This window comes from Chelonia mydas, chromosome 14 (genome assembly GCF_015237465.2).
Source record: "Chelonia mydas isolate rCheMyd1 chromosome 14, rCheMyd1.pri.v2, whole genome shotgun sequence".
NCBI lineage: Eukaryota > Metazoa > Chordata > Testudines > Cheloniidae > Chelonia > Chelonia mydas.
Genome location: NC_051254.2, coordinates 19,004,141 through 19,018,841, shown reverse-complemented (window position 1 = coordinate 19,018,841; position 14,701 = coordinate 19,004,141). Strand labels below are relative to the sequence as shown.

General features: G+C 46.4%; 1 protein-coding gene across 12 annotated transcripts in view; it reads right to left on the bottom strand.

Annotated features, from left to right (window-relative positions):
* HEXD (hexosaminidase D) overlaps positions 1-14,701 on the bottom strand; it is a 26,941-nt gene extending 12,240 nt beyond the window's left edge. For 3 of the 12 annotated variants that reach the window (XM_043528954.1, XM_043528956.1, XM_007072514.4), the window contains exons 1-9: positions 14,152-14,308; positions 11,154-11,295; positions 10,365-10,474; positions 8,890-8,977; positions 7,876-8,040; positions 5,929-6,112; positions 4,161-4,232; positions 2,308-2,503; positions 148-230 (exon numbers count right to left, since the gene is read on the bottom strand). In XM_043528954.1, the coding sequence (XP_043384889.1) occupies positions 148-230; positions 2,308-2,503; positions 4,161-4,232; positions 5,929-6,112; positions 7,876-8,040; positions 8,890-8,977; positions 10,365-10,474; positions 11,154-11,252 (997 nt within the window). In that variant the 5' untranslated portion in view covers positions 11,253-11,295; positions 14,152-14,308. Of the gene's footprint in view, positions 1-147; positions 231-2,307; positions 2,504-4,160; positions 4,233-5,928; positions 6,113-7,875; positions 8,041-8,889; positions 8,978-10,364; positions 10,475-11,131; positions 11,296-13,532; positions 13,617-14,065; positions 14,309-14,478 lie in introns of those variants that run through there. The other 9 variants (XM_043528949.1, XM_027834662.3, XM_043528950.1 and 6 more) reach the window with 9 other exon arrangements.

Below are 14,701 nucleotides of genomic sequence, written 5' to 3'. Positions count from 1 at the left end.
CACATTGTTTATAATCTAACAATTTTCATGATCACAGACATGCCTGTTAAATTTAACAGGTGGTTTGATCTTGCAGAACTTTAGTCACGGTTAACTTTTGTTTTGGAATAGGTATTAGCTCTGATAGAGGATATAGGCAGTGTGTACCATTCTGTAGTGCCTGTAGACACACAGCTAGTGATGGGATTCCCACTGGAAGAAGCTCACATAAGACAGAGAAGTGGTCATACCTGAAAAAGATAAATGTCCATTCATTCAGTGCTTTGCTGTAAATAGGTGCTATAACTGTGCTGAATGTTAGCATTTCATCCAACAGTCTCCAAGTGTTTTATAAACATTAGTCCATCTCTTAGGATAAAGCACATCCTAACTCCCCCTCCAAGGTACAAAGGGATAATTAAACCTCCGTTACTGATGGGGAAACTGAGAAACAGATTAATTTGCCCAAGGCAAATCAGGGTCAAAGCCTGAATTAGAACTCAGGATTTCTGGCCTTATCTTAGATCATGCATCTGTCCCATGAAAGCCTTTTCTCCTTCTAATACTTACAACTATTTCCTCACACAGCTTTGTGGTATTTGAAACCATCATTACAATAGTTTATTCTTTTAACTACTTCATTCCTGGCCTTGAGTATTGTCGAGGTTCCTCCCCCACTCTGAACTCTAGGGTACAGATGTGGGGACCTGCATGAAAACCTCCTAAGCTTACTTTTACCAGCTTAGGTTAAAACTTCCCCAAGGTACAAATTAATTTTATCCTTTGCCGTTGGAATATCCACTGCCACCACCAAACTCTAACTGGGTTTACTGGGAAACATAGTTTGGACACGTCTTTCCCCCCAAAATCCTCCCAACCCTTGCACCCCACTTCCTGGGAAAGGTTTGGTAAAAATCCTCACCAATTTGCATAGGTGACCACAGACCCAAACCCTTGGATCTGAGAACAATGAAAAAGCATTCAGTTTTCTTACAAGAAGACTTTTAATAGAAGTAGAAGTAAATAGAAATAAAGGAATCAACTCTGTAAAATCAGGATGGTAGATACCTTACAGGGTAATTAGATTCAAAACATAGAGAATCTCTCTAGGCAAAACCTTAAGTTACAAAAAGACACACAGACAGGAATAGTCATTCTATTCAGCACAATTCTTTTCTCAGCCATTTACAGAAATCATAATCTAACATACCTAGCTAGATTACTTACTAAAGTTCTAAGACTCCATTCCTGGTCTATCCCCGGCAAAAGCAGCATACAGACAGACCCAGACCCTTTGTTTTTCTCCCTCCTCCCAGCTTTTGAAAGTACCTTGTCTCCTCATTGGTCATTTTGGTCAGGTGCCAGCGAGGTTACCTTTAGCTTCTTAACCCTTTACAGGTGAGAGGATTTTTCCTCTGGCCAGGAGGGATTTTAAAGGGGTTTACCCTTCCCTTTATATTTATGACAGGTATTAACTAGAGCCGCATTGGAAGGAGATACTTTAAGTGTCTGGCCGCATTTCTATGGGGTAGCCCCCATTTTCAAGGGTTTAACTGGACTGGGAGATCAAGCTACATTCATATTTTCATCCTGTGAAGGATAAAATTAACTTGAGCTATCTGAGTTAGAGAGCAAACAATTTCAAGGGCATCTTGTGGAATGGTTTGTTTAAATAATCATTATCTGCAGGCCATGTAGTTGGTATGTAGATTAGTCCTATCAATGTTAAATATTAGCAGAGGATGAGTAAAGTGGTCTCCATGCATCTGCAGAAAATGGTCTGTAATAAATGTGTATTCAACACGCCCACCCATAAAAGAAGAGTGAAATAAAACCCCATTCAAGGGGGCACAAAGCAGCATTTAAAAAGGCTGGAATTCTCACCTTCATTTTGCCTTAAGACCTAACTATTGGACATGTCTCCAACAAGAGTCATTTCTACTGATTAACCCGGTGTGCTACAAAACACAAGCTCCCTGGTTAAGAATGTAGTTGAGTTAATGCTGTTTTTTACTCCCAGGTATAGCAAATATTAATCACCATTTGGATTTAGACCTGAACAGCCTTCAGTTTTCCCTTCCACACTCCATGGCCTTAATGCTCCTGGGCCAGAGGCCTGGAAGGAACCTTTTGAGACCCATCAACAACACTCACGTACTAGGGCAGGGGCTATAAGTGAGCAACAGGAGGCACTGCAGTATTCCGGAGTTCCCTGCAGCACTCTCTGGCCCCCGTGGATCCTGGGCCCCTTTATACCAATTTTGATACTGTTTGGTGGGAATTTGTTTGCATACATTCCATGGAACTGCTTAAAGAACAACCCCTTACCTTTGCCAGCCAGTCAGGGCGATGCCTTGGAGCATATCAGCAGGAGTGCTGTTTGCCACTTTCAGCCACTGCAGATGGTTTTTTAGGTGGTGTCCAATCAGGGTTAGAGACTGATTCGCCCCAGTGGCTCCTTTAAAGGCACTAGCAAACCACAGCTTGGGGAAGCCACACTTGTGGTACTTTTCAACGAGAAGCACTGAAATATAAGACCAAGGGGACATGTACAGCACAAGGTGTTCAGTTTTAGCCGCATTACTCCTGTTCAGAGGAATTCTGGATCCTGAACTCTTGTGCAATAGATACACAGCTCTGGGTTTGAGCTAGAAGGGGCCAGAAGCGGTGTCACACTTTCACTGATTGAAACACACAGTCCATTTGTTCACCAAAGGCTATTCTGGATGCAGGCTCTGGAGCCAAAGTCCATTTGCAGGCAAATGTCCCCTACTGGCTTTTAGTGAGAGTCTTGCTGTCTACAAGATTAGACCCATATTCATTCAGGATCTGATTCTGCAAACCTCACTAATGTGCGTAGCCTATTGGCTTCAATAGGTCTCCTTGCATAGCCAAGTGTTATGCACTTGAGTAAGGACTGCAGAACTGGGCATCTGGAATGCCCCGCTGATGTTACAGCAGAGTCCACACAGGGCCAATTTCTTCTTTCACTCTGGGGTAAATCAGAAGTTACTCCCCCCAAAGATTTACACTGGTGCAGGTCAGAAGAAAATCAGACCCAATGAATGCAAACACTTAGGAGATTTAAGTTTCATCTCTAAGAAAGCTGGGTGTATACCTGAATCTATGGAACACCGAACAACTGTTAGTTACTCTGGCACCTAAGTCCTGGTCTACACCTAAAACATAGATCGATCAAGCTACATTTCTCAGGGCTGTAAAAACGTACATGCAGCCAGGTGAATGGAAGAATTCTTCCATCGACCTAGCTACCACCTCTTGAGGTGCTGGATTTACTACAGCAATGGAAAAATTTCTTCCATCGCTGTAGAAAGTGTCTACACTACACTGGCATAGCTGCAGCTGTGTGTCACTGTAGCACTTGCAGTACAGACGTACCCTAAGCATTTGAATACAAAATCTTTAAGGCCTGATCCAACTCCCTTGGGAATCAAATATGAGCCTTTTCTCAGACTTCCAGGGAACTTGCATGAGGTGGGATTTTCAAAAGTGCTCAGCATTGGCCTAACTGGACCCACTGAAGAATGCTCATTAACCTTCAACAGAAGCAGAGTTAAGCCAACGTTAAGGACTTTTTCAAATGACACTCCTTATTGACGATGCTGAGTGCCCAGGCCAGTAAAAACAAGATGACATGTAGGTGTGAAAATCCTGACCTTAACAGATGAAAATCCTTCACAACATGAGTGGAGAGAGAAAAATAAAGTTAGATGGAACAGGTACAATGCCATGAAGTCAGGGCAAAGGGGTTTGCTTACAACTTTGTTTTGACAGTGTAAAATGGTGAGACTCTGATGACAAATATAAGGTGTTTTTTAAAGAAGTGACGTGCCTAAAGTCTATATTCAGTTTAACAGAAGGGTAGGCTAGGATCATCTTTCCATATATTCTGCTAGAGAGAAAGGGGCCATACTCCCCTTGAAAACCTTCCCAGGAGCAGTAAATCAGCATGCATGGATTCTAGCAAGATCTGTGTAGTTGTCTCCATCGCTTACAGAGATTGTTAGAAGTTAATATTAATATAAGTTAGTAGGAGAAGGTTTATTTAATACAGCAAAAGCTTCTGGTGTCTGGGGACCATGTGATATAAGAAACTGACCACTTTTAAGTTAACTGAGCGCTTTGCATGCTCTTAGCAGTTCAGAACCAACAGTACAAACCTTTGTCATTCTCGTCAAGATCCGGTGCATAGTCCCAGATCATTGGCTCCATCAGCTGAGCTACCCCGGACTCTAGAAGGAGCAGAATTTGTTTTAAGTGATTCAAAATGGTCAGTTAAAGTTGCTTGTGTGTTAATGCTGCAGTAATCAGTCCTGCATCAAACCCCACGGGATGGGTTCGTCAGCCTTGGACGCAGATGTTCTCTACCTACAGAACAAACAAGAACACAGGCAGCTCCAGAGCGCAAGTCCCTCCTGGCCTCTCCCTGCAAACTGGTTTAGAGAGGACTCTTCCAAGGTGAGAGGCAGTTCAGGCTCCATTCAGTCCTTAGATTCTTTCCTGAGACTGTCAACAAAGGGCCCAATTAGTGATCATCCATAGGATGGACACCTGTCTGTTGGCCAGACTAAGGCCACATCAATGGAAGTATTGGTTAAGCTGCACCGATGCTGCATGTCTGGTGAAGACGCTCTATGCAGACAGTAGAGAGCCAACTCCACAAGTGGCATAAGCTACGTTGGCGGGAGACGCTCTCCCATCGACATAGAGTTGTGCACATGAATGCTTATGTTGGTGTAACTTATGTCGCTCAGGGGGGTGTAATATTCACATCCCAGAGTGACATAAGTTTTGCTGAAATAGGCTATGTCGACGCTACCACCTAAAAGTCCTTCATCTCTAGTCAGCCTCATTACCAATCCCCTGGCCTTACCAGTGCATGTGCTTGCAGGAACAAAGGATCCTGCAAAGGTTTGATCCTGTATTCTTTGCACATGTAAACCTTCCACCAACTTCAGTGGAAATTCTGTATGCACAAAGGTGCAGGTTTGGTCCCAAGTTACTGTGTACCAGATTAATTCACTTGGATTTAAACACTGAAGAATACCTGGTCACGCAGAAGCTGCTGCCAAGTATCAGTAAACATTGCAATAATTCAGCGTTTAACCCAAACCCCATTTTAAACCGTTCAGAGCAGGTTTTCACGCCAGCATGGTGACAATGCTGCTGGTTGCCTGTTTATTCCAGGGCTTCTCCAAGTTTAGCAATAGTTGGAAAAAGACTAATGTGAACAAGGCTACTGAGCAATCCCACAGTTCAGTTCTGGACATTCCTGCCATGTGCACAGTGATAAATTGCAATGTCAAAGACACCAGGTCATGGCTTCTCTCCGTGAGTCTGCACCATTGGCATGCAGACATTTCTGTGGAGAGCAACTACTAACTGGAGCACAACACTGCCCAGGCGTGGGTGGAAGTTGAGGCTAAGGACACTGATTCAAACCTCTGTCCTTACATAAAGCTCCATGAGATTTTTTTAAAATGGTCAGAGAGAGAAGACAAAGACCCACACATGGCATCTCGATCTATGTTAGGTACTTATATGGCTCCTGTTACCACAGTATCTGAGCACCTCACGATCTGTAATGTATTTATCCTCAGGACTGGCCTGTGAGGTAGGGCAGTGCTATTATCCCCATTTTACAGAGGGGAAACTGAGTCACAGAGAGGCTATGTGACTTGCCCAAAGTCACTTAGGAAATCTGCAGCAAAGCAGGGAATTGACACCAGGGCTCCTGAGTCCCAGGCTAGGGCTCTAACTACTGGGCAATCCCTCTCCTCTCCTTAGCTCTTTGTGAAATCACTTCTTACCTCTTCCTAATTGTCACAACTGAATGATGGGTTTCCCAGTACAGTCTGTTTCAAACACGGGTATGTAGAGCTTGTTATGCTATAAAGTTATGAGAGGTGTCCTGCCCAGTTCACGTACCTGTCAGCGTTTCCTCACTCACCCCCCTGAGCATATCATCCCACACAATGGGCTTCACCGCCGGATGAGACGAGACCATGCAACTTGCAACAGCTTTCATGTGGGACAGACATAGCTTCTCTGTGCTGTTCTCTTCTTTCTGCAGCCACTGCTTTGACTCCTCCCCTTCCCCGAGATAGTAGACCTGGGGGCACCAAGCAAAAGACACTACTTTACTGTAGAGGCTCTTTTAATATGTCTCCTCCTTCATCCCGGTCTCCTCTTATTCTCCCTTTGGCTGATCAGAGAAGACAAAGGGATAGGGAAGGATGGATTTCCCATCTATTCAAAATGAAGACAAGAGCCCAGAGTTTCCAAAGAAGTCTCCCTGTCAAAGCCTCCCTGAGCCTGTAGCAGGCAGCAAGCACAAAGCATCCACACAGTTTAGTAAAATGTTGACCTATAATTTAGTTTAAATCCCATCCCACAGCTGTTGAGCACTCCAGCCTCAGCAGTTTTCATGCGGGGCTCCAAGAGCCCAAGGAAGCCTCTACAGGCTGTAGAGACCTGTGTGCTGTGATGGCTGAAAGTCTGCACAGAAATGAAGAGGTTAAATATCCTAATGAATTAAACTACTTAAAGCAAACATTTTCAATGACTCTGCAAGTTAGAATAACCATCTCCTGGAATGACTGGGCAGAACCTTGAGGTACAACTCCTCCAGGAGCCTGAACAATCCTGTCACTTCACCGAAGAGCCATCACACCTGTTTTCAAATCACACAGTGACATGCATGTTGAAATGTGGCTCTGCACCCTAGGGTTAGAGTTCCTGTGGTAAGGGTACTTGGAGCTAGGGTTCGGGTTCCTTTGAGTTGGGCTCCCTGCCTTAGGGTGACTCTATACATCTGCCATCCAACTGCCTGTAGAATTACCTGGGTGCTCTCCATCAAACCCATCACAGAAGAAATAAGGTTAAGGCACTGAAAATCATGTGTAGATATCAGTGATCTTGGAGAGGGCTGGGGGAGAGATTATGATCCTGGAAAACTAGGTCAGCATTTCCAAGATGGTTTATGAACAAAAGTGCCTCAGCCTAATGATCTTTATATAGCCCTTCATGTGACTGTGGATGTTCTCATTACCCTTGAGAATCCCGAACCCTAACCAACGTACCTGGCACTACTTCTACGAAGTGGTACAGTGAGGGGATACGGCTTTGATTCTTTGGGACTTTAATATGACCTTATCAACCCTTTCATACCAAACCACTTTGCAGACAGAAATCACTCAGCACACCAGTGAAGTGCAGCTACCTCTGGGATAGCTGGGGGCAGTTGCGTTACAGCACATATCAGCAGGAAGAGAGGGCTATGTCACCCAACAGAAACTGCGGGAGCATTTTTGTCAGCAGAATGTATGTTGCATTATTTATTATTTGTATTGCAGAAGCGGACAGGAGTCATGGCCCAGGACCCCATAGCGCTAGGTGCTGTTAAAAAAAAAAAAGCCTAACTAAGAAGAAGGAATCTGGCCTGGACAATGGGGCTAATATCTTAGCTTGAAAAAACACAGGATATAGTTGAACATAACCAATCAGGACCTCAGGCTTGAAGTCTGATCCAAAGTGAAGCCCTTTTAGGCCAAGGGTCTTACTCAAGCCAAGTGCTGAGTTAGAAGCACCTTTCTGGAGCTAATACTTTACTTTTGATCAACCTATTAAAGAAAATAAACTGCTTCCGTTGCAATCAGAGATATTAAGAATTAAAATGACTTTTAGATTTAGCTTCTCAGAGCTAGAATCTTGCTGGCTCCCTTGCCTGAAAAGGGAATTCCACTCAGATGTGTCCTCAGCATCCAACACTAAATTCAGGGAGTTCCCGGTCCACCCAGACACAAAAAGATTTCTAAGTGAACCCTGGCTTTGTTCCTCAGCACCTGAGAGAAACTGTGTCATGGAGAATCATACCTCATCAGAGCCTATGTGAAACCATCGTAAGCCATCATGCAGCGCCACCACCTGGTCAATCATTGCACTGACCAGCATCAGGGATTCCTCTTTGTGTGGGTTGAGGGCGTTTGGAAACATCTCCACCTCCCGGAGATGAGAAAACTCTTGGTGTTTTAGGACAAACTACAGAAGAGATGAGATGTACAGATGTAACCACAGAATGACTGCAAGATGGACGCAAATATGGTGCTGTCTCATGTCACTCAAGGGTCCAACGGATGCCACTGTTACAATTTTGGAAACTTTGCTGTGCTCAGGAAAATGACAGAGGCAGAGAACAAGCCAGAGCCAGGCACAGCAGAGGCAGGACACATTCTGCTGCTCCCACTGCTCGATAGAGCATCTTAGCCCAGACATCGCTGAGCAGTGGCTGCTCTCCCAGATCAGAGGGAGCGGCACACCCCACCCCACTCATCTCACTGCTATAACCAACATGTGTATACGGGGGTAACATGGATAACTCAGGAGGTTACAACTGCATTGTCTGTGGTGCCTAAATCCTACAGCAGGGAAGGAAGTGCTGACTGGTATGGCAAGGCAGGTGGTGTGGAGGGCCGATTGGGCTGGGGGGGTGGAATTCCCCAACAGAAAAATTCTGTCAGTTTATCTATTAGGGGAAGAAGAATTGTCTTGTTGTTAAAGCCTGGGAATGGGAGTCAGGAGATCTGGGTTCTATTCCTGGCGCTGCAACTTACGTCCACTGCGAAGTCACATCCCCTCTCTGTGCCTCAGCTTTCCCACACAGAAACTGAGGAGAAGAACTCCCTGTCTCACTGGAGGGGTTGAAAGGATGAATTCACTAGTGTCATTGGGGTGCTCTGGATCATTGGATGGACGGTGCTGTTAAAAGTGCAGAGTAATATTATCCCCCAAACGCTAAACACTAGACATGTCAATGACCCATGGCCTACTCCCTGCTCTCCAGAACTCTCTAACCTACACAGCATCCCCCGAATCCAGACATGCACTTACTTCCATGTGTCCAAAGGTCTGCACCAGAGGGATAACTTCTAACTCGTGCAATTTTGCCAAATTTAAAATCTCTTTAATCTCTGAGGCACTAGGAAGAGAGAGAGAGAAAGAAAGCGAGAGAGAGAGCAAGAGCACACACACTTGGGTTAGTCACACCAGGGTCCAGGGACAGAGTGTTTAGAGTTAACTAAAGTCAGTAGCTTGTCAATTTCAGAAGGATGATGCTCTAATAGGTATAAGGCACCTTTTATCCCAAAGCTCTTCACAGACTTTACTGACTGCACAGACTGCAATTCACTGCACAGACAGAAATCACAGGTAAAGGCTTCATAGGGTTAACAGTGGACAGCAACACTAACACAACTGGAAGGGAAGCACTTACCTTATGCAACTGGAAATGCAGGGGTATTTATGGAGCAGAACAGAAACACCTCTGTTGGCATCTGGCCTGGATACTAGAGCTAATATTACCTATACCTGTGAAAATTATCCTGGGATCCTTAGTGACCATGTGTGATCAGGATCCTGCTTTTACTTCTAGTCTAAAAGCTGGCATCTTTGGCAGCTCTTCATACCATGCTGGGCTGTCAGTCCAGCACAAGTACTGGGCACTCAGATATGAAATGCACTGTAATGCCTGTATATTTTTCAGAGTGTTGTACAGATATTACAGTAACTAATCTCACACCACCCCAGAAGGCAGATAGGTAAGTATCATTATCCCCTTTTACAGACTGGGGAGACTCAACACAGAGGTTAAGTGATTTTCCCAAGGCCACAAAGAGAGGGAGTGGTAAAGGTAGGATCGGACCTCAGGAGTTCACGACTCTCAGCCCCATGTTCAGGACATTAGACCACACCTCAACTCAGCACTGTATTGGACAGAACTGTCTCATCTACTGAATCGCCTGCACTACTTCCTCGAGTTCTCCCGACAGGTGCCCCAGCCAAATCCTGACTTGGCCCAACAGACAAGATCCCAAGGCTGTGGACCAGATGAAGGGCTGATTTTACATGCAGAAAAATTTAATCAGGAAAATGCCAAAGCTGTGTTCCTGACCGACACAAATGGGAAACAGCAAATATAGTCACCAGCGGGACATGTTCTGCTCCATTCCCCCCTGCCCCAGGTCTGAGGGGAGGCTTGCTGTTGCATCTTCATCCCGTTCATAACGTACTTTCACTTTCCTTATGCCCCCTATTGCACCTTCTCAGCCCCATATTGCAGCTACCACCCTTCCATGGATGGACTGTCTGACACTCCCTTTGGAAACCATCAGTAGCAGCTTCACCAGTGATTCCTCTGGACTCTTAAGAATGGCATGTGATACTCCTCTTCCACCCCCAGGAGCTTCTACAGCTGCTCCAGATGGTCAGTCCAAGAGTCAGAGACCAGGACTCAGCCTGTAGCCTCCTCCCTAGCAGTATGAGAAGGCCACCTGACAACCCTTGCAAGATCCATTTGACTGCAATACCTGTAAGCATGCTCTGCTCTCAGTGGCTTCAGCTCTCCCTCATAAGGAAACATGTCTTCATACTCAATGAGAAGACCATTGGCACCAAGGGTACGAAATAAAGGAAAGATCTGCAAGAGAAAGAAACCCCTGCAGTTGTGTGTCTGGCTTGTAATAACGATATCCATGTTCACAACAAACAAGGTTGACAAGCTCATGTCTTACAGGTTCTGGCCTGCATAATTCCCAAGGTAACAAAGGCAGCAGGATGTGAGAAGGAATCTTAACTTTTCTTTGGCAGTCTGTCTGGCACTTATGTGGAGTATTTCGTTCACGGTGAAATCAGGACCCAAGATATCAAGAAGCCCAGAGCTGGTTGGCTCGAATGTGAACACATACAACCACAATCAAAAGCTTCATTTGGATAGAGGACTCTTTTAAGGTTTTCCTTAACTAGAATCTGAATTCCTCATGCAGCTGCAAAGCATTATATTTATTGTGTGTGGTGGATTTAGTGCTGATGAAGGAGGCTGGAATGACAGCTTAATTTGCAACAAGTGGAAATCCTAAATCATTATTTCCCTCTAGGAAAGGACTGAGGTTACTGCAGTTTACAGTAAGCATCCTAAATAAGTTCTACTGAGACATTCTGGCCTCTGGATAAACCCAATTTTTTGCTTTCCCCAATCAAAGCCATATGGATCACTACATGCTCTCTTGCATTACACCCCCAGTGTGACCTCCAGCTAAGGACTGGAATCATTTTGGAGTTGATTCAACAATCCTACCTGCATGCAATAAATGTGTTACCTCAGCCAGGTAGGAGACCTTTGGTGGAGCACCTTTGAGATCCAAGTGCACTAAGTGCAGCCCAAATGGTGAGGAGACTGTCATTTTATTTTCTTCCATCTTCTTAGCATGGCAAAGTCTTCAGCAAAAGCAAATATTTTACCTTGAGGAGAACAGTAAATTTATTACTTGGAGTATTTCCCCCCATACAATTAAATATGGATCTTAAGTACAGAGGTCTCATGTAAGCCAGTTTAGGCCAGTTTTCTTAACCAGGGGAAGAGCTGCACTTATAAAAAGGTACCAAAAACACAAGCTAAACCATTGGCGCTGAAACAGATCACAGGCCCAGTTCTATTCCAGCTACATCATATCCATGATACTGCCACATGCGAGGGCAGAACCAGACAAGGGATTCCTGGCTTGTAATTCCACAAGGGAGAGAGTCATGAATTTTATAAATCTGTGGTACCTTTTACCCAAAGACCCGAATGTGATTTACAGGCAGCCATTTAACCTCCCTACCCCTTTGTGAGGAGGCAGAAAAGGGTTATTCTTATCCCTGTGTTACAGATGGAGAAATTTGGAAAGGGCGACACTGATAGTTAAAAGTCAGATAGGACGTCAGTGGGAGAGGGCTGATTCCACGTTGTAAGTGAACAGAAGATACAGCTAAAACACTTGGTGTTCCAGGCTACCCATCTGTCCCAAGCGAGAGTCTGGATGTTGGTATGAGGCCACAGGGTATCAGATTCACGATATCAAACAACACCTTCTTATGCCACACATGGGCTCCTGGGGCCTGTTCACAGTCACATCTGCTGATTTAGTGACAGAGCAGTTTGACTCCTCTTTGCTCCTCAGGGCAAGCTCAGTGCTGGGAAAGTGAAAGACTCCCCCATCTCCTGCAGCACTAACAGATTTGTGATCTGCGAGGCGGCACTTGTGTCCCTGCCCCAGAGAGCAGTGAGCTGAGTGAGGGTAATGAAGCAGGGCCCTGAGGTTGTGCAGGCCTTGCTGAGGGCAACTGAGGAAAAACTTGTCCTACAAAGCCACTGTCCCTGGCAATGATGCATTGGCCAGGCAGCGCCCGCTGGACTCTTGGACCCAGTACCGCCAGCTCTGGCAAGCCAGGGAGTGCAGCTGGCCTGGCTACAACCTCTAGCAAATTTCAGTCCTGCTTATGTGGGGTCAGGGGAATTCCCCTCTGATTGGTAGCCTGTCCTACTTGCCCGCCTCCTCAAGAGGAGCGGCCAATCAGAGTGGCTGTAGGAAGACCCAGGAGCAGGTACTGTTTCTCACAGGAGGAGAGGAGCAGGAAGGGCTGAGCAGATCAGGGCTCTGCTCCCCCATCCCTCCTGTGAGCAGCGGGGATGGAACAACACCTTTGCTCCCCCTGGATGCAGCACCCAGCCTAAGAAGGGGAGGGGAAGAAACCTTAGAGCTGAGGGGAGAATGGACTGTGCTTTCTCCCGCCTCGGCCTGGCAGAGGGCGGGTGAAGATCCCAGGAGCTGCAGGAGGAGCAGAGATGGGGAGGGGGGAAACGTGATGGGGAGTTGTGGGGGGCAGAGCTGGTTGCAGGGCAAGCAATGGGCAGATGTAGGTGTTCCTGCCCATAGAGCTGGGCATGGCAATTGCAGCCTCCCCCTGCTACACACTGGGGGTGGCTGGGGCAGTCGCAGCCCCTCCCCCCTGTCAAGGGTACATTCGGAACTCTAGGGTACAGATGTGCATGAAAGACCCCCTAAGCTTATTCTTACCAGCTTAGGTTAAAAACTTCCTCAAGGTACAAACTTTGCCTTGTCCTTGAACCCTATGCTGCCACCACCAAGTGTGTTAAACAAAGATGCTATGCATCCGATGAAGTGAGCTGTAGCTCACGAAAGCTCATGCTCAAATAAACTGGTTAGTCTCTAAGGTGCCACAAGTACTCCTTTTCTTTTTACGAATACAGACTAACACGGCTGTTACTCTGAAACAAAGAACAGGGAAAGAGCCCACTTGGAGATATCTCCCCCCCAAAATATCCCCCCAAGCCCTATACACCTCCTTTCCTGGGGAAGGCTTGATAAAAATCCTCACCAATTTGCATACGTGAACACAGACCCAAACCCTTGGATCTTAAGAACAATGAAAAAGCATCTTAAAAGAAGAATTTTAATTAAATTCTTAATTTTTTAATTAAATTCTTAGAAGAAGAATTTTAATTAAAGAAAAAGTAAAAGAATCACCTCTGTAAAATCAGGATGGTAAATACCTTACAGGGTAATCAGATTCAAAACATAGAGAATCCCCCTAGGCTAAACTTTAAGTTACAAAAACAGGAATATACATTCCATACAGCTTATTTACCAGCCATTTAAACAAAAGGAAATCTAACGCCTTTCTTGCTAGATTACTTACTAACAAGTTCTAAGACTCCATTCCTGATCTGTTCCCGGCAAAAGCATCACACACACAGACAGACCCTTTGTCCCCCCCCCCCCCCAGCTTTGAGAGTATCTTGTCTCCTTATTGGTCATTTTGGTCAGGTGCCAGCGAGGTTACCTGAGCTTCTTAACCCTTTACAGGTGAAAGGGTTTTGCCTCTGGCCAGGAGGGGTTTTATAGTTCTGTATACAGAAAAGTGGTTTCCCTTCCCTTTATATTTATGACACCCCCCCCATACACACTGGGGGTGGCTGGGTATTTGCAGGCCCCCGCCCGGGGTGGTCGGGGCAGTTTCAGCCCTCCCCGTCCCCAAGAGGGTGGTCGGGGCAGTTTCAGCCCCTCCCCACCATACACACTGGGGGTGGCCGGGGCAGTTGCAGACACCCCCCCCCCCGGGTGGCTGGGTAGTTGCAGGACCCCCCGACTGGTGTGGCCGGGGCAGTTGCAGGCCCCCCCCACTTCCCCCTTCCAGAGCAAGTCTGGCGGGTTTGTATCCAGCTCACAACTCGTGGGCGCTGGGGTTGGCCGTGGTTTCGGCCAGGCCCTGCCCAGCCCCAAGTCCAGAACCCGCCCGGCCAGCGGCACCCACCTGCCCCGGCACCGCCAGGGTTAACGCCCTTCCCAGCCCCACTCAGACCCAGCTGCAGCAAGACAGTTCCAGGGCTCCGGTCTCTGGCATGGATTGCTCTTGTCTGCCGTGCCGCCCATTTCCACGCGGGCCTTCATTCGGTAATAGATTTATTTGGTCTTTCTCCTGGCTGCTTTCCAAGCGTCTACTCTCACTCTGACATGGATTACTCTGGCCTGCCCCTTCACCGGCTATTATTCTGGGATGACCTGCCTCTAACTATGCCTATGCTCTATCACTCTGATATAGATTGCATTGGCCTGTCTCTTTCTCAATCCTTGTTCATACCTCCTGTTCTGTCATTCTGGTATAGATCGCTTAGGCCTGTTCTGCTCATCGATCTCACATGGACGGCTCCTATCTACTGGCCTTTTCTTGCCTGCCCGATCACACCGCGACACCGGCGTGGATTGCTCTAGTCTGATCGGCTTCTTGTCTCTGGTCTGGATTGCTCTGCCCTGTCCTCCAGCCTCAGCAGTGGCTGCTTGAGCGCATCGCTCCGGTCTCCTCG